The 25,048-nt window shown below is 45.1% G+C and overlaps 1 protein-coding gene and 1 pseudogene across 1 annotated transcript; one reads left to right on the top strand and one right to left on the bottom strand.

Annotated features, from left to right (window-relative positions):
• Positions 1-2,172: 2,172 nt before the first annotated feature.
• LOC128943894 (potassium channel subfamily K member 16-like) lies at positions 2,173-11,419 on the bottom strand. The gene is made up of 5 exons (XM_054286862.1): positions 11,225-11,419; positions 9,085-9,205; positions 7,224-7,390; positions 5,499-5,667; positions 2,173-2,555 (listed from the first exon to the last, which is right to left on the bottom strand). Exons 1-5 carry the CDS (start codon positions 11,417-11,419, stop codon positions 2,173-2,175), a joined length of 1,035 nt encoding a protein of 344 aa, XP_054142837.1.
• Positions 11,420-17,807: 6,388 nt separating this feature from the next.
• LOC128943782 (inositol 1,4,5-trisphosphate receptor-interacting protein-like 1) lies at positions 17,808-19,481 on the top strand (annotated as a pseudogene).
• Positions 19,482-25,048: the final 5,567 nt, after the last annotated feature.

Here is a 25,048-nt window from a genome sequence, read left to right as displayed (position 1 = left end):
TTTACAGTCAGAGGCCATGGGATGTCTCTCTTGCCCTTCCTGAAATGTCTAAAGAAAGCATCTTTGGTCACTCTGTGTTACAATGGGACAGCTGCAGCCTGTTCCAGGGCTGAGTTGTGTTATTTGTCACAACAGGGAGTAGTGGGAAGGAGCTGAGGAAACCTTCCATTCCAGACACCAGGAACTGGCATGGAAGGAACAATGAGAGGCTGTGCAAAATGACTACTGCACCCCAAGGCAGGACCATCACACCCCCTAAACCAGCCCTGACAGTCCCTACATTAGACTGGGAGTGGGGTTGAAAATCCTGCTGGGAAGGGCTGGGGAAAAAGAAAAAAAAAAAAAGAAAAAAAAGAGAATAGAATGATGCCTGGAAAATAATAATGTGGGTTAATGCTCAGTGAGAGGGGAAAACAGAGAGGTGAAGAGATCCCTGCCTGGGAGCATCCAGCTGCTTTCTCTGCCTGCCTCTGGTGCCTGCTGCCCTTCTTTGATTTCAGTCAGGTTTTGCTCCTGCTGCCTCAAAAATGTTTACTGACAGTGAGACATATGAGGTGAGAAGTCAGCCTTGAGAGTAACACTGGAAAATAGTTTCTGGAGGGAAAGAAAGTGCATGTTTGGCCAGGTCTACATGCCAGGTCTTGAACCAGCAGAATTGCTTTGGCAAGAAGCATGACTCTGTTTGACTGAGATAGTTATGAATCCAGCTTCAAGGCTGACTGCATCTTTATGACCTGAAATTGCTTTATAGCTGTAATTTATTCTCCCTTTCATACAGGAATAACTCTGGCATGGGCTGGTCATGCTGTAAGTAACACCCAGAGGGTGAGCAAAAAACAATTATTCAGTCTGACTAAAGAGGAGCTTGAGGGGCTCACAGCAACCTGTCAAGTGACAGCTTCAGCATTGTCAGAGTGAGGGATTGGTGCACTAAAGCCATGGACTGGCCTGGGGGGTCCTGTGGGTGCTGATGTGAGCTCAGCATTTGGGCAAGTTCATGGATTTTGATGTACAGAGCCCACATCCTGCATGGGCAGCCTTGTGCCAGGCTTGGCCCCTGTGCTGGGGCATGGCAGAGCTGCTGATCCTGTCCCCCTGTCACTGCTGGGGGACACATCAGGCATGGTCAGAGAAGGTGTTGGGCTGGACTGACTTTTGGTGTGACCACAAACACACATGAGATCTTTCACCTCTATGGCTGTGTCTACCCCAGCTGCTTTGCCAGCTCTTCAGGGTTGGGTTTCCATGCATCTTTGGCACACAGAAGGCCTGTGACACATAGATCAACCCTTTCGAGGTCAGAGTCTTCATCCAGGAGTGGCTTGCAGGCCAAAGAGCACATCTGAAAAACCATGCCCAGATCTGACATCCTTTTTTTTTCACCTGGTTGAAGGTTTAGACTCCACTCACCCTTGGAAAACAGCAGCACCACAGAATCATTGCTAAATGGCTTCACAGTTCCTATGGAATCAAAACACAGCAGCAAGGACTCCTCCCTTCAAACTGGTCTCTCTTCTTATGAAAAACTTACAGAATAAAATTATTATAAAACTTGAATTAAAGACACTGATGCGTTTTTTATGAACACCATCAGAAAGGTTTTTCAGAGCCACAGGGATAAAAGCTGAAATTGCCTTTATTCAACTTAGAATAAAAGAGGAAGAGGTAGAATCAATCATTTTTAACATGCTAACCTTTTCATAACCCTGTCCATTAGATGCTTCAAGTGTCTCTGAACTGAGCTCAGGTCTTGTCATTTAAACATGTCTTTCAGACCATAACACCTTATCCAAAATGATGGCTCAAGTCAGGCACCTATGAAGTTATATACCCTTATTTCTTCTTCCAAAAGTGCTGTGCAATGCCAGAAAAGCTTCTGCATGTCAGTTCCTGGAAGAGACATGATTTCTTGCAAGCTGCAAAATCCAAACAGAACCAGCAAGCTCTTCCATGCCCCTCCTCTGCATTTTTGTGAGAGCACCTTAAAAACACCTTGCAAAGCAAGTGCACTTCTCAGGCTGTGAGCACAACCTAGCTGCAAACTGAGGAGCAAATTTCTTACCATTAATATCCAGGCTTTGTGTAACTGTAGTTCTTGAGTTCTAAAAGGTCATATCTCAGCAAAAGGCAGGAGAAATTTTATTTCTATAGGAATTTCTTTAGAATAATTAACTAGCAATTCTCCAATGAAGAATTGAATTCTCGACTCATTATGGCTATAGTTTTGCTATTAGAAAACACTTTTTTTTCGTTTTTTGTGTGTTCAGAATCTGCTGTTAATGACTCCATTTTCATTGCATCCCCTCCAGCACGTGGTGGTAGTGGTTCTTCTTCTGGAATAAATTGAACAGGCCAGCATCTTCTTTGCTGGCTTCCTACATTGTCCTTACTCACCTTTCCAATTTGCTGGAGATCCTTGACAATTATTTTTTCAGTATCTTCTAGTACTGTTGTCAATAAATTAAACAGCAGAGCAATCCAGGCAAGGCCAAAAAGAATCCAAATGGCCACAAGCACTCGATAGTAGGAAAAGTATTTCCTGTCAGACTGTTTGCCTGAAGATAAGGGGGGAGAAAGAACGAGAAAATTAAAAAGTTAAAATTGCCTTGCCAGTGTAAAGTCGCACAGCCTAATGAATTCATCAGTATGTTTTATATTGAGTACTTTAAAGTGACTTTTTTGCTGTAATGGAGACTCTCAGCTCCAGAGCATTAGGTTAAGGCTGGGCAATTCTCTTATTGTTGCAATGAACTGATATATGAAATAAATATGAATCAAATACGCTGGCCTGTCAAATGACACACTGGAATTGAAGTGAATCATTCTGTGATTCTGTGATCCTGTGATTGAGGTGAATTATCATCAGAGCAGGTTATTTTTTCCCCCTTACTACATATCAATCCCAGTACAACTGCTGCACGTACAGGTAAATGAAATAATGTGGGAAGTAGTGCTAAATTGTATTGTATTATTTTGGAATTACACCCAAACTCCCAAAGCACAAAAAGCAGAGCACAATGGGCCACTGTAACCACACAACCATTATTATCTGGGTAATTGTCATTCCCTGTATTTCTATAGTGTGATTACAACCTAATAAATATTTCCTTTAAATTACAGGTACCTGCGAGCACACAGAGAGAGCAGCTGCAATTCCCACCTCACTTTTGAATGGCTTCAGGAGCTTCCCCCATTTAAAAAAATACATTACTGATGAGAATTTACTGACACATGCCAAGAACAGAACTTTCTATGCTGGAAACCAGTGGACCAAAGCTAATTTCATGTAGTCTGATCCTCTTAGCATCAGCCAGGACTTCACACCTGGTGTTCTGCATGGGTCATTTTGTTTGACCTCAACATACAGAGAGCATTTGCTTGGTTCCACACAATATTATCATCATGGTACAGGTGGTGTGGCCCTGGCATCTGCAGGAACACTTGGTGATATTGCTTATGGAGCGCTCCAGGTCACTGCCAGAGGTGATTTGACATAGTGGATAACACAACAATGTGCATGGAGAGGGAGACCACCACAAACCTTGTGGTGAACCTGCCCAGAAGGAGCCCAGGTGCTGGCAACTCTTTTCAATTTCTGCATAGATTAATGGGCAAGATTTTTGTTCTTTGTTATCCAAGAGCTCTGAAAATGGGGCAGCAGTGGGCAGGTTTGTCCTCATGCATAGATATCTAACAGCTGTTTCTTTTTCTGCTGCTGGCAGAGTTGGCAAAGGCATTCTCAGCCTTGGTACAAAGCATAATATCCTTGTATTGTTAACCCAAAACTGGACTTGAGCAGGGAGTATTCAGTTAACAAGTCCAGTGAGTTTCACCCTAGAGGTATCAACTGTATGTTCATGTATTCCCAACAGTTAAACCCAGGCTGAGCCATCTTCCCAGCATGTCTGCCTGCCCCAAACCGGCTCAGCTACACACAATTTTGAATTACTAAAATGCAAATCAACTCAAACCTGTTCTGTTCCACTTGGCCAATGCAAAACCATTTATCATCTGTCAGCAATTCTCAGTGCAGTCATTGATTCTGCTTGTTTCATTGTGAAGATGTGAAGCATTAAACTTATCAACATTTTATTACTGTTGTTAAAGCCAATTAAGATAAATACTGGCACAGAAAAATATTTTAGATCGAGTTAAGTCATTCTAATGAAGATGAAATCATAGAGCCATGAGGCCTATCTAACTGTTATTTTTAATTAACAGTTAGAAAGTTAAAATACAATTAATTGTTTTTGTAAAGCAATATGGCTGCAGAGGAGTGCTATGAAGTCATGGTTTTCAGGCTGTGACTTGCTGTCATTATAGTAAAATACACCTGTGATTTTGACAAGGAAAGACAATGCAACATTTTGATGCTCAGTTTTTCTCCTGCATGGCACCAGCCCCTCCCCATAATTCTGTACAGCAGACTATTTCATGGAATAGATTTAGAGAAATTGCAGTCAGCAGTGACACATCAGTGCTTGGAAAAGTTTGTGGGCTCCCTCTGCCAAAGTCATCAGCCTGATGTAAGAAATCCTTCCAACAGAGAGGCTCCAAGGCCTGTCTAGCACTTCTGCAAGGCTTGAGAGCCTGGGGTTTGCTGTGTGGTGAATGTCTGTCCTTCAGAAAGGTGTGTGAGGCTTCCAGACCCTGTGTGGGGACAGCACTGGTGCAAGTATTAGCTGCAGTTTTCTTTGCATATCCCTGCTGAGGAGACGTTCAGCTGGCAAGAAGATGGCACGACAGGTTGTTGTAGAGAAATCTTGGGTTCTCCGTGGAGTTCAGTTTCCTGCTTCTTCTGTGGTCACTGATTTTGCTCCTGGTAATTATTTTGCAGTTCTTTTGGAAATTTATTCCATGGAGAGTGTATTTTGTCCAGCAGATCCACAAAAATGTTTTGATAAGCACTCCAGCATGCTTGAGTGCGGCTTAAACAGTGTTTCTTCAGGGGAAATCCTAATCTGTGGTTTGTAAGGATAAAAAACCTCCAGAAATATTCAGGAGACTAAAGAAGGCCACTTCTGCACTTTTATATTTAACCCCACTTCTAATACTGTGAGTAGATTTCCCCAATTTCCCATGGATGGGATTTCCACCTCTTAGTCTGTTGTGTGAAATCATATATTCTGAAACATGATCACTTATTTCTTCACTTTACACTGTGAAACCTAAATCTGAGATGGCTAAAGCAGTGATACACACCTTGTTTTGTACAGCTGTCATAAACTGTTGCCTCTTGGTAATAAAAATTCCCTCACTCTTCCCTAACCAGAATACTTGTCTTCTTTGTACCCCAAAGAACTTAATTTCCTTATATTTTGATGATTTGGTGCTTTTATCAGCACATACAACCCCAGAGAAGTGAGTATTTCCCCCCAGAATTGTACAAGGCAAAGACTTTTGACAGATTTGTCTCTACAGTACATTCAGTCAACCCATGGGGATTACAGTCATTATCCTGGTGTTTGGATGTGTTTCCTCTCTGGAATCAACCTTACCTACAACATAATCTCCGAAGCCAATGGTGCTGAGGGTGATAAATGCAAAGTAAATTCCTTCACTGTAGGACCAGCCCTCTGTTATCTGGAAGAAGACTGATGGCAAGCACAGAAAAACCAGGATCCCCGTTGCCAGGAAGAACAAAAGGGTCAGAAATTTGATCTTCTTCTGAAAAAGAAACCAGTTCAATTATAATCATGATTTGAGACAGAAATAAGCTATATAAAATAGTGGTTATTCAAAGTGGGTGGCTATCTGGGATCAGGAGGATCTGAAGGACTTCTACTGAGTGCTTTTCCTCTGGAAATACCTTAATCCTGCTTAGAAGCTGTGGGAAGCCAGGTGTTATGAATGTTGCATATCCACAGTGGCCCTGGAAGATGTAGTGTTTTACCTGATTGTATCAATGACTGTTACTATTGGAGAAATACCTATCTAATGACATTTACCAGAGTCAAACCATTTCCACTTTTCACCATACAACTTCATTTTTAATTTTTAGGTATTTAGGGTTGGCACCTAAATTCAGATTTGCCTGGGAAAAGAATATTTTTTATACAAACTAATAGCACCATTTCTGACAGGACTATCTTCAAGAGTCTTAATTACTGACTTTATTTCTCATTGCATCAATGCCACAACTTGGCTCCTAACCAGTGGATATCTCACTGAAAAAAAAAGGAAACAAATCCAAAAACTAATGAGGTCTTGATAAAGAGACTTTTAAACCATTCTACTTCCCAGCAGTCATGGAGGAGCTTTGACTAGAGAAGAAGACTTGTTATATGTAGAGATTTATTAGCCAGACACACATAGTTTCTATGTATAAAATTTTCCAAATCCAGATTGCCTGGAAATTAATGGCAACTGCTGGATAACTTCTCATGTCCTCATGTATTGCATACATGCTTGAGTCTGTGTCTGATTGAGCCTTATCTTCTCATGTTCTTATCTTCTATGTTTAAATTTGCCATATATGACAAGAAACTCAGTAATCTGAACAGGGTTATCTGTAGCAATCATACTTTATCCTGAAAGAGAATTACAGTAGGAGACACAGAAAAGCTATTCTCACTTCCTCAGCAGTGCTGAGAGAAGGGGAGGAGCTGAAAATAAATTGGGGCATAAACCAGACAAAAGCCATCCTGTCTGTAGCTTGTTACAGGTGTCTCCTCATCTTTCAGCAACCAGGCTCAAATGGACAACTCCAGCCTGATGCAGTTAAGGGTGGAGGGAAACTAAAGGACTGGGTAATCAGTTAGGAGGGGTAGAACACTATGCATTGAGTTAAAATCCACTAAAAGCTCTACATCTCACCTAATTTTTACAGCTTTGCACAGCTCACCTGCTTTTTGCAGCCTCCAGGTGATGTTTAATCACCCTGACTGGTTTTAAAGGGATGCATGCACTTCCCTAGGGTGTTGGCTCCTGAGATAAGTGTCTCAAGAAATGAGGTGGGATGCCCCATCTCTCCACTGATTGCTGAAGGGGCTGGATTTCTGCCATCTAGATGGGAAGACAAAATGCATGCCTTTGTCTGAATATCTCTTCTATGGCTGACATGTCTGCTTAGCTCTGCAAGTGAAAAACGGCTCTTTTCCTGCCCTAGAACAACATCTAAAACAGCACAAGAGCAAATACAATCGAGGATAAGGCAGCATAAAACTTGAGAAAAACACTAGAAATGAGCATATAATTGTGTCTGAGTAAATAAAACCAATTACCTTTCTCATTCCTTTCTCGTACAGGAATTTCCCCAGCTTTTTACAGAGCAGTGAGAGCATCTTACCGACACGGTGCAGAAAAACAATGTTCAGAGGGATTCCAAAAAGAGCAAAAAACACACAAAAGATCTGTCCCCCAGCAGTTTTAGGATGTAATGTGCCATAGCCTATAAAAAAAAAGATGGGTCAGAGGAGATATTCCAAAGAACTGCAGCAATTCACAGTCATATTCACCCTTTACTCCAATCCAGCCTGCCTTTGACCCTAAAAGATGTGGCTAGTGCTTCTCAGCCCAAATGCACTTTTTTTTTTTTTTCCTCTGAAAAAGGCAGTGAGCAGATGAAGTGGTTCACCCTGCATGTCTGGGGGAATGCAGAAGCACTGTGTGTTCCCAACACAGCCTTAGTGGGAACAAAAACACAATCAAGATTTAATTATGGGAAACATGCTCTGTCCTATGACAAACACATGGAAAGTCAGAAAATAGAACTCTGAGGATCTGGAAGACATCAGAGCTGGAGTCCCAGGCTGTCAGGATCACATCTCCAGCTTCTTGTTGATTGGCCTGTGTGTTAGTGACCTCCCTGGCTCCATCCCAGTGAGCTGCTGTGTCCAGATACTGACTCCAGTCCCAAGACAGTGCAGTGTGCATTAGAATTGATGGTGCTAATTAGCCCAGACCTTGTTGGTGGCTGATTTATTCATGCCCAAGAGACATTTGCCTTAAGGTCCTACTAAGAGAGGATTTACCTAAGTAGTGGAACAACCCCAAACATGTCCTTTAATCTCAAGACTCTTGGACCCTATGAGTTATATGCCTGAGTGCAAGGATATTGAACTTTGTGTATGTCCTCATGCTATCAGTGACCCTGTGAAACTGCATTTCCCATGCACAGTTCATGCCAAGGCATCCATTATTTGGAAAATGCAATGTTTTCTTTGGGGGAAAAGACAAAACAACTGAGTGATTTTGGGCTACTGGATTTCCAAATGCATGAGCTGTCTTGTGCTCCCTGTTGCAGAAATATTCCAGTTTCAGTGATGGGTCAGAACCCTCCCCTTCTACAGCAGGAGATCTCCCTGTGGGCTCAGGCAGCACTTACACAGCTCCCATGGTGCTGGGACACTGCTGAGGCCCTTGGAACATGTCACACTCACAGATCAGATGTGCTTTTAGGGTCTGGTGGCAGTGAGGCCTTAGCAGCACTCTGTAAAAACACAGATTTGGCTTCCACTGCATGACTGTGAAGCAGGTGCCAACAGTATGGATTTTATCCTTAAGTTTGGCAGGCCTGCCCTTTTTGGGATGTACATTTGAAAGAAAGGATGAAGCAGGTAGGGGCAGGCAGGCCCTGTAAAGGTCAGAACAGCTTGAAGCAGCAGTGTAAAATTCTCAGCATTTGCCTTTTCCCCTTCCCATTTTTTCCTCCTGGCATGTTACTAGTTGAATATGTGAATTAACAGCTCAAAACAGGTTATGGAGACAGTGCCCAGGCCCCAGCAGGATTCACTTCTTTCCTTACATCTTTTATGTTTTACAGCACTCTCAGATTTAAAGCCTGGAATAAACACCAGGAAAGTGAAGTTTATCTCCCACCTACAAATATCAGCAGAGTGAACATTATAACAGATGATTTGAAAAGAAGAAACAAGTGAGAAATAATAGGAAAGGCCACTGATTTTGACAAGTCAAAATAAAACATGAAGAGCTGTGCACTGGGAAGGTCTTAGGACTAACCCATGACAACAAAGGTCTGGAGTTTTTATCCTGGGAAGTATTATCCATTCATGTCCCTAATAACCAGACACAATAAGCATCACTCACACACAAGCACACATAAATGGAAAGCATTAGACCTACCTATTGTGGAGACAACTGTGCCTGCAAAGAAGAAGGAGTTGCTGAAATCCCAGTTGCTCTCTTCAAACTGTGACTCATTTCCAACAGGGTATACTCCATTTTGAATGGCTTCAATCAGGTTCTGGGAGAGAAAGCAAAGTTTGGTATCATCATGACTGCTTTTCTCAAGAGCTTGCTGCAAAAATATTACAGGTTGAGCCAACTGCTGCTCCTCTCCTGTGAGTACCACTCACCTCCCTTCAGAGACTGTCTGACACTATTCACACCTTCACCTCCAAGGTTGGGAAGCCATTACCCAGTGGGTTTGGGTGTTCAACTTCTGCCCTGATTGTGCTGACTGCTCTAGTGGGTGTTTGAAGAGAAGTTGTTTCTTTCAGTGTGACCAAGGACCTTGTTTCTTTCAGGCCAAGCTATTTGGAAAATCACAATCCTGTGAGTGACTGGGATGTAGCAGAGCACTGGTTTAGGAGATGGGGGTGGCTGATTGCTGGATTTGGACTTGCAGTTGAGATAGCAGTGGTGGATCCAAGATCTGATCACCCACCTGTATGAGCAGTGGCTCTGATCCCTCCCAGTGCTGCATCAGCGAGCTGTGCCAGGGTACACATGAGATACACTGAGCACTTCATTTCAAGTCTGTATTTTGGTTAGTGTCACAGAATTAAATTCAGAAAAAGTCCATTGATTTTCAATGCCTGACAAACACATTCTTCTCCAAACTGTATGCATGAATACACATAGATAAATTTACACATTTGCACACATGCTTGCAAAGTTGCCTTTGAGAAGAGGTTAGAGGAACATCTGTCAGAGATGGTTTGGGTTGAGTTGAGTTGAGACTGCCCTGCCACACAAGGCTTGACTAAATATGTCTTCCACACCTCTCCAGTGCTATATTTATCAATGCAGTTTCAGACTTTTCCTTGGTTTTAATTCTAAGTGCCATTATATTTTTAACTCTCTTTTTTTTCCTTTTTTTTTTAAGTTAAAAGGAAATTTTAAAAGCAAACAGTATCCAGCTGTCCCTGTCTTTTGCAAACAGAGAACAGCGGACTGGACATCTGGAAGGCAGGCTGGTTTGTACAGAAACAACTGAGATAAAATCCAGGACAGAGCCCTGCCAGAAGCAGGACACGTGCTGGAATAAACTGCACCAGCAAAATCTTCCTCCCTGCTTCTCCCTTCACTATGTTTTTGCTGGTGTCTCAGAAAATTGAGGCTAACAAAAATAATTTCCATAGCCCTTGCACAAAGATTTCTTTGTCTTAAAAGCTCATTTTTTCCCCTTCCCTTCTTGAAAAGCTCTCTATTTTATCTTTTTTACGTTCTTCCCTACCCATAAAAAACAGGTGAAGAGGATGCATGCATGGGTGAAACAGAGGCTGAATTTCTGGCTCTGCTATTAGAAACACCAGTTCTTCCCAACATTTCTTTATTCTGTGAAGTGGCCCATTTCCATGTGGAAATGCTTCCAGCAAGGTTTTAACTCCTCATTTTCTCCTGCATTACAGCAGACAGAGCTCTAAAATACCCAAGTTGAAGAGACAGCCATAATAATCTTCATCTTCCTGTGCCATGACCAGAAATATTTCCCCCTGGCCAGGCTACTTGTTTCTCTTCTGCAGCATCCTCAAAAACGAAACTCAGATCATGCCAACCTTCTCAAAAACTAAACTCTGATCATGCCACCCTCCTTGTAACTATTTGGAGTTTTTTTGGGTTCCCCACCCCCCCCATCAAGACCTTTCCTTATTGTTTCTGTATTGCACTATCTGTGACGCTGTTCCAAGTGGCAGCTACACCTACTCATTTCAGACAGCCTCATTTTTCTTGCCATGCCCCCCATTGTAGAAGAACACAGCCCCACTAAAAGCAGAAGCAACAGGAGGCAAGACCCCAAAAAACACAGGCTATTGTGGGATGGGGATATTTAATAGCTAGCACACATGAGGTTTTGTCCAGCTACACGAGCTGTATTTACCATCAGACTGAGCTGCCTGCTCACACCAGACAGGGGTTTTCTGGAAGCATCCAAGTGACCCCAATGAGAAGCAAAGCAGTGAGAGTTACCTGTGCAGCGAGGATGAGCAGGAAACAACATCTGATGGAGAAACAGGAGGGAGAAAGGACTTCCACTCACCTTCATGAACTGCTCCATCTCCGCCACCGTGAGCTGCGTGAAGTTCTGCAGAAAAGCCTCCTTCATCTGGGCAGCTGCCATTTTCTCCTGCTTCTCAGCAGTCCTCTCCAGGGCCTGGAACACGGCAGCACCCACCAGCAGGTAGACAAAGTAGCCAGCCACCAGCAGACCTGTCTGCAGCCTGCCACTGCACATGGCCTTCAGGGCGACTCTGCAAGGGATGGGGAGCCAGAGGAGGTGACTGTAAATCCCTGACACTCCTGGGAAGCCTCCCCCGGGCAGGAAGAGCCCTCCCAGCTCTGGTTTCCTCTGGGATCCCACACTGGCAGGGACACTGTGCTGCCAGATGCATTCATTGGAAAGCTGGAAGCCGGGGGGGGGGGGGACCACAATAAACCCAACCCTCCCCAAGAAAAAACTTTCCATTCTCTGAGCTGCATGCTGTTTCGGGATTTCCTCTTGTCTGTGAAACTCTCCCTTGCTGGGTTCTCAGGAAAAGTGGGTCAGGATTGGAGCAGCTGGCAGGTGACCATCTCCTGCTCAGAAGGCTCTGGGGACAGGTGAGGATGGTCTGGAAGGGGTTCACAGGGAAGTTTGCTTGGAAAACCATTGTTTGTCCTGCTGAGTCCAAGAACAGGACTCCAGGGCAAGCCTCTGATCCCAGGAGCTCCTTCTTGCCCCATGTTCAGGGGCAGCCCCAGGGAAATGCAGCTGGACTGATCTTTTGGGCTTCACTTGTCTGCTTGCAGCACAGGGAGGTCATGCAACCCTGCAAAGCCTCAACAGGTCAGGGCAAAACATTGGACACACAGGCAAATGGCTGGGGTTGCATATGTGCCAAATCCAAACAGGTTCTTCTGCCAGCAATTCCTCTGCAGTGTATCCAAGGGAATACATTACACTGGTACTGGTGCCATGCCATCAGATCCATGGAGTCATAAAATCATAGAATTGTTTAGGTTGAAAAAGACCTCTAAGGTCATCAGACATGGTGCTTAGGGACACAGGTTAGTGGTGGGTTAATGGTCGGACTTGATGACCTTAAGGATCTTTGCCAACAGAAGTGACTTTGATTCTCTGCTACCTACAGCAATGTAGCCTCTGCTGGTTTCAGAAGGATGGTTCTCATGCATTTAGAAGTCATTTATATAAATGTCAGAGCTTGTTCCCATTAGCTTCAAGAAGAATTTGGTTGCCACTGAGAAGAACTTGTGAGAGAGGAAAGCCCTTGAATGAAGATGTTGATTTTGCAACAGACAGCAGACAGGTCTGAGCTTGGCTGCACCATGGACATCATTAACACCCATTAATTTTCTTGACTTTCTATTTCCCAGCATTTTCATTTGCTTTGTGTACAATTTCTTTTTTTTTATTTCAGCAGATGCCCTACTTTAATAATGAGAACACACTGAAGCAAATAACCCTTTGAAAAAGCAAAGGAAAAAAAAATTCTGCTCTTCAAGTCTTTGTGGTTTTATTGAGTTTGAAAACATCAAGAAAAGGCAGAGACTCTGGGATTAGCTTTGCAGAACTGGTGTAAACAAGAAGCAGCATGTGGCTTCACTCTGTCAGCTGCAGGTTGTCCTTTCACATATAAATCTGTTTGACCTTAGAGGAAAACAGGAAGACTATGAATGAAGGTAAGCAGCTTCCGAAACACGTTTGAAGATCTTCCTTAGGGTTACTGGAAAAGGGTTTGTTGAAACAGGATGTGCCATGTTTCCTTTAACTTCTTTTGAAGCTACACGTCAAAGGTGTGCTTCTTCCTCAGATTTAAATTATTGCTCTAAAATAAGGACAATTCTTTGGTGTCTCTCAGTCTTTCAGCCCCATGAGATAAGATAAAGCCCTTTACATGTACAAATGCAACACGTGTTCATCATTCTCAACAGACATGAATATAATACAATTGGATTATTTCCTCAGTCCATCTGAGGGGAAAATGGATGACAAAAACATGAAACTCATGGAAGATCATGAGAATTTCAATATTGGTGACAGCTGCAGTGGTTTGATTGTGTGGGTAAGATGCCAGGAAACCTCATCTTTCTTATGCTGTCTCCTCCAGCCTGTATATATATACTAAGTTGGGTTTCCCTCTAAGCCCCTCTCCAAAGGGGATATTTGTGCCTGCATCTCCAGAAACCTTTGATTGCAAGGAAATTTGGTGACCTTGTTTTTTCTCTAGCTCTGGAACAGGGAATACACATCAACTTTTCTCAGTCTGTTTCTTCATACAAAGAATCTTTAATAGCCTGCCTGTGTATCTTTAATTACCACTACAGATTGTTTGGATGTGAGAGGAGTGTCCCATCATACAGCATCTTGTTCATCCTTGGGTTGACACCTCCACAGGGAACAAGGGAGGGAAAACACAGTTCACTGATAGGATGCTTGCAGATAAGTTGCTTTGAGGAAGAAAGGAAGGGGGAATTCACTCAGTGGAATGCTTTACTTGAAACCATTCCTTGTAAAGGTAAGAATATTTTCCATTAGCATTGACTGTTCTCCTCTCCTTGTTTTGCCTAGATTAAAAAGTGGAAAACATGCTCCTGGTGGAGGCTGCTAGAGCTGTACTGCTTGTTATAGCTCCTGAGTGTCAGTGGCTTAAGACAAAGCACCATTACTGACTCAGTTTCCCCACAGCGGTCTGGGTACTGGGTTAGCTTGACTCCAATCACCCCACTCATGAAAACCAAGCACTTCCCAAGTGCTGGGAGCTGCCGTAGGTACAACACCCTCATCCAAAGGCTGATGCTGGCATTTCACAACTGCTTCATAACCAGCTGGGAAGGTAAATGGGAACACTGTACCTGGTGAACCAGCCACCATTACCTTTGTCCATTGGGAGATCATGAGTACATCCCACCTAGGTGCAAGTTATCATAAAAGTCATAGAATGGTTTGGGTTGGAAAGGACCTTAAAAATCATCTACTTCCATCCCTCCTGCTGTGGGCAAGGAAGCCACTCACTATGTCAGGAAAGGCCATGCTCAGGGCCCGATCCAACCTGGCCTTGAACACTGCCAGGCAAGTTAATAGAACTCTTTTTGTAAGTTAAAACAAATTTCTGCTGGCAGCACCTCTTCTCTCGAGTCTCCAACCCATTATGGTGCCATAAGTTCTGACAGACCTATTCAATAGCATTTGTTTCTCAAGAAGAAGCTGAAGAAATGGAAGTGAGGCCTCATCTCTGTAGCTTTCAGTTGTGGGAAACCAACAGATCCAGCTACCAAGAACTTCTCCACAACCCATAAATTGACAGGACTTCTGCTGGTCCAATTCCCTCGGGACTGCCCCACTGCCACCCAACCTGTAGCTTGTAGTTCCAGCAACAAGATCCACTGGCCTGCCCAAAGCTGTGGTGGGTTGGGGTGCAGTTCCCTGGCAAGGGGTGGTGGCAGAGCGTGGCTATCATGGCACTGCCAACCTCGTGCTCAGGTGCTGTGAGGGCTGGCAGCAACCTCAGGGCCCGAGAGCTGGGACCTTGTCAGGAAGGGCCATGCTCAGGGCCTCATCCAACCTGGCTTTGAACACTGCCAAGCAAGTTAGTAGAGCTCTTTTTGTAAATCAGAACAAATTTCTGCTGGCAGCACCTCTTCTCTCGAGTCTCCAACCCCTTATGGTGCCTTAAGTTCTGACAGACCGATTCAATGGCATTTGTTTCTCAAGAAGGAGCTGAAGAAATGGAAGTGAGGCCTCGTTTCCGTAGCTTTCAGTTGTGGGAAATCAACAGATCCAGCTACCAAGAACTTCTCCACAACCCATAAATTGACAGGACTTCTGCTTGTCCAATTCCCTCGGGACTGCCCCACTGCCACCCAACCTGTGACTTGTAGTTCCAGCAACAAGATCCACTGGCCTGCCCAAGGCTGTGGTGGGTTGGAGTGCAGTTCCCTGGCAAGGGGTGGTGGCAGAGCGTGGCTATCATGGCACTGCCAACCTCGTGCTCAGGTGCTGTGAGGGCTGGCAGCTCCCTCAGGGCCCTGGAGCTGGGAGTTGAGTGTGCTAACACCATGGTCTCTCTGTCCCACTGCCCCCAGCCAGGGAGCAGGGCAGACCTGGAGGTTCTCAGCAGGTTCAGCCAGCCCTGCTGAGTGTTCATAGAGCAAGTTCATGGTGATGAGACAGGATGAGTTCAAGTCACAGAGTCACAGAATAATGAGGTTGGAAGAGACCTCTAAGATCATCGAGTCCAACCTATGCCCTGACACCTCAACCAGACTATAGCACCAAGTGCCATGTCCAGTCTTTTTTCAAACACATCCAGAGATGGTGATTCTACCACCTCCCTGGGAAGAGCATTCCAGTACTTTATTTTTCTTTTGGTGAAAGATTTCTTCCTAATATCCAACCTATACCTTCCCTGTCAGACAAAATCTTTCTTTTCTGTGAGAAAAAAGTCAGAAAATCATCCTGCAGCTCAGCCAGGCAGGGCTGTGGGGACTGGGCAAGGCAGGGTCTCCTGGTGGGCTTGGCTTTTTGGGACCCATGGCTGGGCTGGGCAAGCTGGAATGAGGAATCTGCAATGCCCGTGGAACACAGACTGACAGCCCTGGTTTGGGCTGGAGGTGGATCCTGGGCCAGGGAGGACAGAAAGGAAGCTTGGATGAGCTGGTCATAGCCCTGGCAGTCATGGAGGCAGTGAGTCTGGTAAGGCAGTTAATTAACTGGAGGCAGTGTGTCTGGTAAGGCAGTTAATTAATACTTTTTGTTCCTGAGCTAGGAGAGATCCGTGACGCAATTAAGGGGCCAGGCAAGGAGGAGCCATGCTGACTTTTTCCACCTGCATTATTTACCCAGTCCACTGCAGGGAAACCCAGGCAGTGACATTCAGTGGTAACAGAGGGCAGGGAACATTTCCTGCCTGTAACACGATGTGCTGGGACAGGGTTTTCTTACGCTGAGTCCTCTGTCCTCAGTGTGTCCTTTCCTCCTCCACATCCAGTCATGCCCACAGTTTAGCCATTTTCTTTTTCTACATATGGCATCTTACTGCAGCATTATGCATTCTGTGTCCTTAAGCAGATTATTGCCTAAAATAAATTCCAGTTTAATGGAAAATATGATCAGTTTCCATGGGAATCACCATGTCATTGTGGTTGTACTTCCTGTTGTGCTTAGGGCTAAAACCATTAAATAATCAGTATTTTTTACACTTTCTTACAGTTCCCCTATAAATATCTGTTCCTCATAGTGGGTCAGAACATTCAGTCTTCAAACGTGGGTCATTTTAGTTTTTATGCTGTGATCTTATGCCAGATTGTCAAATACTTAGGCTAAAGTATTCCACAGAGATCCTCCTACTTCCTAGTTTGTTATTTCAGGTCTGCAAAGCCAAATTCCTGTGAATAGCTATCAGCTGTCAAGGAAATGGGCTGATATTCATGAGTGAAGAAAATGCTGAAGTTGCTCACTTGCCTTTGGTAGCTGGCTAAGACCTCTTGTGTTCAGGAGGTAAGGGCTGCTGTGTTAAGCAACCCAGCATGGAGAATTACTCAAGTGCTGTGTGAATCCTGCCTCACAGCATTGGACACAGTGATCAGTTGGGCCCAGAAGGAAGGGAGAGGTGTGGGAAAGATATTTTAAGAAAATTGGTTTTATTTTTCATTATCTCACTCTGATTCAATTGGTAGCGAATTAAATATGCTTTCCCCAGATGAGCCTGAGCAATCCCTCTGTTCTTGTCTCAGCCTACAAGTCTTTGCTCCTTATTTTTTCTCTCTGTCCAGCCAAGGTGAACTGACCACAAGCAGTGAGTACTGGTGCCTGGATTCCCCAGCAAAGTGAGGCACAGACACTCAACAGAGGAAGCATTTGCTCAAGATGCCATTTATTGGCATCTTTGCACAGGGTGAAATTTCCAGAGGTATTGGACTCTCTCACAAAGAGAGAGCATTCAGTGTCCATGTGGTAACAGGAGTCTCTAGTTCCAGGCTCCTTGCCACAGCCTCTTCATCTTTGGATCTGACTCCCAGACTGAGCTTTTGCTGTTAGACAATGGTGCACCAAAAATTACAAACACTGACAAAGCAGTCACTTCTCCATGTCCTGTGTGCTCAGGAATGTGGTACCTCCTCCCCAGGGAGTCAAGGATGGGTGGACACTCCTCCAAAAAAACAGTGAGGGTACAGAGGCCCTTTGGTGGTACCGCACACTTGGACCCACCACAGTCAGATCTTCCACTCCACTGTGAATTGTGTCAGCATGAGAGCTGCTCAAGCTGCAGCTATAACCCTCTAGAAGGTTCTCACAGAAGCCACACCTCTAGTCCACAACTTAACCTGCAGTTTGGTGTGCGCTTTGTGTGCATCCAGCCTCTGATTGCTTCAGGCTACACTGAAGGCCTGAGTGGGGGTGGGGATGAAAGGCAGGGCTGGCTTGGTTGGGTTGTGATTATGCTGTGACACGTGTGACATCACGGGGGACGTGTCACAAAGGGGGCAGCTCTAAAAGGCCCCAGCAGGTAACGCTGGCCCTGCATTGCTTTGGCAAGCGGTGAGTGCACACGTGGCGGGGAGGCTGGGCTGGGAACAAGGGCTGGGGCATAAACGCTGCCCCTGGGACTGGGTTCTCCCTCTGCATGCAGGGACAGCCCCTCATGGGAGAGCCTTGGGCAGGCCACAGGGCTGATGCTGCTGCTGCTGGGGCAGTGAGACATCCCTTGCTGCCTGCCAGCTGTGTGGGGCCCTTCCTGCCCCTAGATCCCTGTTATTCCCATCCCTGCTGCCCTCATTGTCATCTCCCTCCCTGCTGGCCCCATTTAAGCCTGCTCTTCATCCTCCTGTAGACCATGGACGCCATAACATTCTTTTTCATGCTTCTGGAAAGCCTCATCCAGTACGTGCAGCCTGTGGGTGATGTTTTGGATGAGGAGAAACATCTGCGCATGGAGCTGCGTGGAAAGCGTTTGGAGAGGAAGAGAATTAGGCTGGAGCAGCAGGTGGAGCAGCTCACCCTGAAACAGAGTGGACGGGTCTGGGGTGACCAGCTCTGCTTTGCTTTGCAGCCCTGGCAGGTCTGGGCTGTTGCTGGGCTCCTCATCCTTCTCTTGGGACTGTATTTCTCCTGGAAAAAAAGGAGTGATGAGGCAGAGAACAGCAGCGAGGGAGATGAAGACCATTTTTCTGACAATGATCTGAAATGGCTTCTAGACGAGCGCATCCAGTGGCCAGTACAGGACCTGCAGAGAGGCTGCGAGCGGACAATAGACCTGATGGACAATTACACAGTTTATTTTGGACACATTTTGTCAAACAGTTTCTACCCAGTCCTGCACCGAGCCATCGGGGTGGGCAGTGCCTTTGAAGGCTGGAGTCCCCGTGAGCAGGATGTGGTGTACCGCGTGCTCATCCCCATGACTCCTCCGCGAGGCCACAGCTTCCACCTGGAGCTGGACAGTGCAGGGCAGAGGCACGTGAGGAACTTCCGTGTCCGCGTGCAGCTGGAGTGCACTTGCACCAGGGAGCAGCAGGCTGAGAACATGCTGTGCTTCGTGCACCACCCCAAGGAGGAGCTGAGGAGGAATCAGGATCCCAGCCTCCTGGACACCCTGTGCACCGGCTCCTACTTGGACGTGCAGAAAACTGCCCGCTGGTTCTACCAACTGGTGAGAGCAGTCTGGCCAGCTTTGCCTCAGTCCCACAACTGGCATTTAGTGCTGCTGCCCTCCACACGCTCCTGCCAATTCAAGGTGACCAATGGCAGGGAAAGCTTCAGGATTGAGATGGTCTTCGGGGTGCGGAGAGGTGACTCTGACATCTTTGTGAGCAGCCAGCCAGGATATGCTGGAACCCCAAGCACTCTGTGGCTGGAGACCTATGATGTGGCAGAGATGAAGTTCTTCAAGCACATTGCCAGGCATGCCCCCCCAGACAGCTTGCACCTGAGATGCCTGCAGCTCTTCTCCCGTCTTCAGCTGGGTATAGGCTTTTCCACCTATACAATGAAAACGATTGTCATGCACCTCCTGAACATCATTCCCGTGTCACGATGGCGCAGGAGGTATTTTTTGCGGCGCCTGGGAGATATCAATTTGAACCTGCGCTGCTGCCTGGAGGAGAAGTGTCTTAAGCACTTTATCATAGGCAACAAGAGATTGCCTCAGGAAATTAGCTTGCCTCTGGACATTGCATCAGCTGAGCCACCCAATCTCTTCCATCATCTGGCATGGTATCCAGTTGCCCACTCCCAGGCAATGAGCGAGTACCGGGATCTTCGGCATCGGCTCACAAGTGTGCTGCTCAATGGCTGCTGAAAGAGGTGCTCATTAACAGAGCTAGGTTTGTGGGCCTCACAGGCAGTAGCAGAAAACCAGATCATAGTGCCAAGAAAAAGAGAAGAGAATGTGGGATACAGAGAGAAAAGGTAAAATGCCATGCAGCAGCCCTCTGCCATCAGCAGAGCTGTGTCATCTCGACAGTCTCCCATAGCATCCACAGTGATGACTACCATGTGGAGGCCCAGAGAAGCTGACTTCCATTGCAGGGTAGATTATGGAGATGCATTCCCCCTGCTCCTGGCTGCACTACAATATGGGAAACACTCATTAGGCCTTGGCCTTGACAAACTCCATTTGTACTTAGCCCCTTTTGAATGTATACGAAATTTTATTTGTTCCCAGGAACTAACAGGTGTCTAATTAGCACAGTTTTTTTTTTTAAGGAACAGCCTTGGAAACTTATTTTTCTTTCCTGACTTATTTTTCTTTCCTGACTTTTTCTGACTACAAACCCAAGTGGAATAACATTTTTGTTGACAAACTTTCAAATAAAGTTACAGATAAAAGACCTGAATGATGGAAAACTACTATGACTAAAGCCCACTCTGTTGCGAGTGTAAAGCAGTCTAAAGTCAGACCTTTTGAGCTCTTGATTCCCAGAACATAAGGGACCAATGTGTGTGTCTCTAACACTGAACATTGGATGGCAGTGGAGCCAACCAGGGACTGTTGGTAATAGCCAAGGCCTGCTGGTATTAACACGCTGTGAGAAAGACCAAGATTTGTCTGGAAATGGGGGAGCAGGAGGAAATATGGCAGCACTTTTCTGTGAGAAAGAGCCACAGCACAGTACAGCATAAGCACAAGAACAGGGCCAAGAAGAGGGCATGGACTACAGAGTAGGATTCAGACACCCAAAAACCATCAAAGCCATCTGATCCATGTCCAGGAAGGCCTGAAACAAAGGACTGTACATGCTAATTAATTGACATAGACAGTGGGAAACCTGTCTTTAGGGCAGAGAAACCTGTGAATAAAAAGGTAACCCCCAAGCCTGGGAAGTGCCCTCAGGACCCTGGACATCTCATAGACCAGACAGGCACAGCTGGATTGATGCTGAACCCAGGGTTATCTCCTGGACTGGCATTGCAGCCGGGATTGACATTCCATTAACTGGATCAACACTGTAACCAGGACTGGTGTTCTCTTTTTTTCTCTCTTTTCTTTGTCTTTTTCTTTCTCTCTTTCTTTAATTCATCTCTCCCTCTTTAATTCCTCTCTTCCCTTTAATTCTACCCTTTTATCCAAAACCCACTGCCATGTGCTTTGTAATAGGAGGGGGACTAATATCGATTTCCAAGCCCAGTGTGTAGTTAGTTAATAAAGTTTTCTGATTGTTTGTGGACCCCCTGACTTTTGTTACTCCTTTCAATCGCAAGCATTTACAAATCTTCGGTGCCCCCTTCCTGTCGGAGATGAAGGGGAGACGACCATCCTTTAATGCATCGAACTCCAACTTTATTGATCAATCAATCACCTTAAATAACAGTGCTAACGAACTTCGTGCATATTCTGTAATCCAATGTCATGATAGGCTAACAGAGAAATTTCTAACCACTCCTCTTGTTTTAGAATACCTACAATTGTTTATTAAAAACAGAAACCAAAACAGAAACCAGAAACTAAAACAGAAACCAGTGTTCCCAAAACTTTTACATCTGTTCTCAGGATGGCAGGCCTTCCCAGAGATGGTGTTCTACTTGTTATGGGAAGACAATCTGAGAACTTTATTGTTTATAAAGAGAGTCTAATTGTTTATAGAAATCAGAAGGCTGAGAACTGTTAGATACTGCTTTACTTTTCTCTTCTACTTTTCTCTCAATTGTATGTCTCATGGCCTCTTTCTTTAAGCCATTCCTGAAAAACTCTCCAACATTTCCCCTGTTTTTTTCTTTGAGAGAAAAGAGGTTAGTTTGCCAGGTCTTCTCTATCTTTCTACCAACCATCTTTTGGATACAACAAGGTAAGATAATGGTGAAGTTTTTCCTCATAGAAACTCTTGTGGAGGAGGCATTACCAGATGTCAAGAGAAGTGCAGACCCCGCTCTGCCAGGGCTCAGCTGCACCAAAGGCCTGAGGATAAACAGGACACTCAGTGTCAGAAATGTGATCCTGTGGAGAAGGATCAGAACCAGTGCTCAGAGGTGGAAAAATGATGACTTGCTTAAATAACAAGATCCACCCTGCGCTTGGGCTGGTATTCCATTCCAGGCTCTATCTCCGCAAATTAAAAATATCTTAGGTGTCATAATAGTAGAGCCTTTACACTGGTTATAAAGCTGTTTGGACACTATTTCCAGGTTTAGAGATGAATCCAGAGTAGCCCATGTCTGTTTATGCTGACTCATCCTTTGGAAATTAGAGTAATCAAAGCTGAACTGCAATTATCTAATGCTTGATTGGGATCTCTTCTTATAGGGCCTACAACAGAATGTTGTGTTAAAGGCACCAGTTTTCTACATCTTATTGAGGCTATATATGATGTACTTTGAGCTTTAACCCCTTTTCAAAATACACTGTACCTCCCACTGATAATAAGCTAAGATTTTTGCTCATGAGATTTATAAAGGTCTGAAACTGAGGCAGTGTTTAGCCCTGTCTCATTCCGTAGTGCCTGCTCCCAATTATGTTCCCAGATATGCCTATAATTACAGGTGTGGCACCATAAATGAAAAAGTAACAACTGATCACAACTCCCACAAAACAGAGCAACCCAAGCAGCACAATTTAGGCTGTGACATTCAAGACAGTTCTCTTTTGCCGGTCCTCTTATATGGAAAGATGATAATGATTCAATAATGTCAATCAGTTCTCTGGTCGTCCGGCAACGGCGTGTTACGGCCTTATCAGGCATTGCACAACAGGTGGTAATTGGACTAAGAAACGAAAGCTGTTAACTGTTTTCATTCATGCAACCTGGAGAGAAGGTGAAAAAGTCTGAAAATGATTCTTTCTGTCCTTGAAGTTATCACATCCACCTTTTTTCATGAGCTTCCCAGAAATGTTCAAAGTCAGTTTTCAGTTTGTAATCCTTTAGTCATTTGGCTCAAATGGCATCAACTGGGCGATTCTCAGTCCTTTGTTAATTTGGAGTGGTGAAAAGATAGTATGCATTTAAGGCACTTAAAATATTTGACTTAACAGACTTATTTGCAAATCATGTAAAATCACTTAAATCTAATTCAAACTTAACAGAATCTAACTTAACTTACTTAATAATACTTAACAAAATTTAATTTTCTTTAAATCTCACACAACTCAAACCTATATATAATTTAAACTTAGAAGACCTCGAACCCAACTGAAAACAAGCTCAACAAACTTAACCTTAGCATTTAATGGCACTTAATTGATAACTTAACTTAAACTACTTAATAACAGATAAAACTTACTATAGAAATAATATATGGCATTCACTATAACTCACTCACGGGCCCGATTCCAAAACACTCAACCAAAACAACCTTTCTCACGTTTTTTGCTGCAGCATTTATACCAAAAACACACTCACAACATCTCACTCATACAATCAATCCAAAACATCTCAACATTTTTAAACTTTTCAAAACACAGCTTTAAAGTCTAATGTTCCACCGGCCCAGCCATCCGGGCTTCTAATGTTTAAAGTCTCTGGTAATACAGGTGTTTCCAAGACAGCACAACCAACGCCGAGCCAAATCGGCCGAAACTTGACTCCTGCGTTCATTTACGCTGATCTGCTTTACAGTCTGTGCTGGGGAGAACAAAAGATCTCTCTAACTTAGGTGAAAAACATCCTGACAGCAACAGTCCTTGGTGTCGCTTGTTTAGTTTCACTAGTCTTTTAATTGCAATAGGAATCTTTTCTTTTGTTGACAAGAGTCGCGATTATTACGGCTGTTAGATCTTAAACTGTAGCTCCTGCCGGCTACGGGGCGGAGGGAGAAGCGCTCCCGCTCGAAAAAGCACTCTGAAGTCGGAATCCGCTAAGGAGTGTGCGACCACTCACTTGCCGAATTAACTAGCCCTGAAAATGGATGGCGCTGGACGCTCATCGGAGCCCAGAAAAGATGTCGGTCGATCTAAACAGCAGGACGAAAACTATCAATGCACAGCATGATTGCTCCTCCATCACCTGCTCTCTGATGTCCAGTTACTGTTCCCAAGCAGCAACTGGCCGCCCGTGGACATCTGGCCCCCAGTTCACACATGAGGGCGATGCGGCTCCGGTCACTCCCCCCGCGGCGCTCTTTGTTCACTTCCGGTGCGGCGCGGCTTGGTTTCTGCGGCGGCGGCTCCGTTCTCGGGGCGGCGCGGCCGCTCCCGCGCGGCAGCTCCTGCGGCGGCGGCTTTTGATTTTCCCGCCGCTGCCTCCGGCGCGCCCGTGCCGAGTTCGGAGTAGCACAGCACTGCAATTCTACCATAAATCACCGAATTCACACATTTCCGTTAATCCGTAAACCATATGGAAAATCCCTTTACCGTAACTATAAGTCCAAAGTCCTGTTAAATCCTTCTGCTAATTCATCTCTGCTTTGCGCTGCGGGTCACTCCCTTCGCGGCGGTTCAGCTTCGCCCGCGGTGGCTCCCTGTTGCGGGGGATTAGAGGCAGGAAAAGGTACCGATGATGCAGCAATGGCTTCTGTTGGTGCTTGGCATTCCCGGCGCAAGCGGCCCGTGCCTTCGCAGCATTTCGTGCGGCCCTCTTTATTTGATGTTGCAAACGCAACTGACGCGTGAAGAGGTGCAAGAGCGGCTAACACTTGACTCTGAGAGGATTTTGCTTGTTCTTGTAAACCTATTCCTATCTGTTTAAATGCATCTACCACAAAAGCTTCAAATGTCTCATCTTTGCCTTGCTTAATTCCCATATACACTGGTATCCCTCCTGGTTCCTTTACCATATCTATCGCGAGTCTGACTAACCGCATTGCCTCCCGGCACTTTTCTTGACCTATTAAAGCTTGTGCATCAGTACGAAGGAAACGTCCCAGACCCATAAGTTCATCAACAGTGACACCACGCAGAGGGTCACCCGGCTGTCTCTGAACTACCACACACTCACTAACAAGTATCCGCCAATGATCATTAAACAGCAATTGTTGATGGTGGGTAAAGATTAATTTAACTATGCCAAGACAATCATTAACGAGGAGGATACTGGTGTTAAAAATATAATCAAGCATTTGCTTAGCTGGTCCGCTTCCAAGTCCAAACTGACTAACAGCAGCTTGCAATTGAGATAACAATTCCCAGTCAAGAGCACTAATTGTGGCTTGAATTCCTCCACCAGCCTGAGGGTTAAAGACAACCGGACAAGCCAGTTCTCGAGCCGAACTTATCAGCTCTTGATCTCCCTTGTCAATTGCATCTTTGGCCAGGGCAGCCCACGCATCTCTTCTATCCCTGGCAATCGTCACCGCCAAATCGTTTTCCGACCTAGGGACCGACTGATTGCTTTTTGGGAACGGAGTATACGTTTGTGGCCCCGGCTGCTGTGAGATAGCAGATACGGGAGAGTCAGAGGCGCTCTGTGTAGCCTGCGGCAAAGCAGACAACAAGGC

The sequence above is a fragment of the Melozone crissalis genome, unplaced genomic scaffold (assembly GCF_028551555.1).
Source record: "Melozone crissalis strain CALT ecotype California unplaced genomic scaffold, PUWL_Pcris_2 ptg000056l_1, whole genome shotgun sequence".
Lineage (NCBI taxonomy): Eukaryota > Metazoa > Chordata > Aves > Passeriformes > Passerellidae > Melozone > Melozone crissalis.
Note: the sequence above shows the minus strand (reverse complement) of the source record. Positions and strands in the feature narration are given on the sequence as shown.

What these genes read in the sequence shown, in the direction of transcription:
- LOC128943894 (XM_054286862.1), bottom strand. Translation starts at nt 11,419, where the DNA reads ATGTGCAGTGGCAGGCTGCAGACAGGTCTGCTGGTGGCTGGCTACTTT. An exon ending in AGATGGAGCAGTTCATGAAG is followed by an intron (nt 9,206 to 11,224) that starts GTGAGTGGAAGT and finishes TTTCTCTCCCAG; the next exon opens with AACCTGATTGAAGCCATTCA. An exon ending in ACGAGAAAGGAATGAGAAAG is followed by an intron (nt 5,668 to 7,223) that starts GTAATTGGTTTT and finishes TTTCTTTTTCAG; the next exon opens with AAGAAGATCAAATTTCTGAC.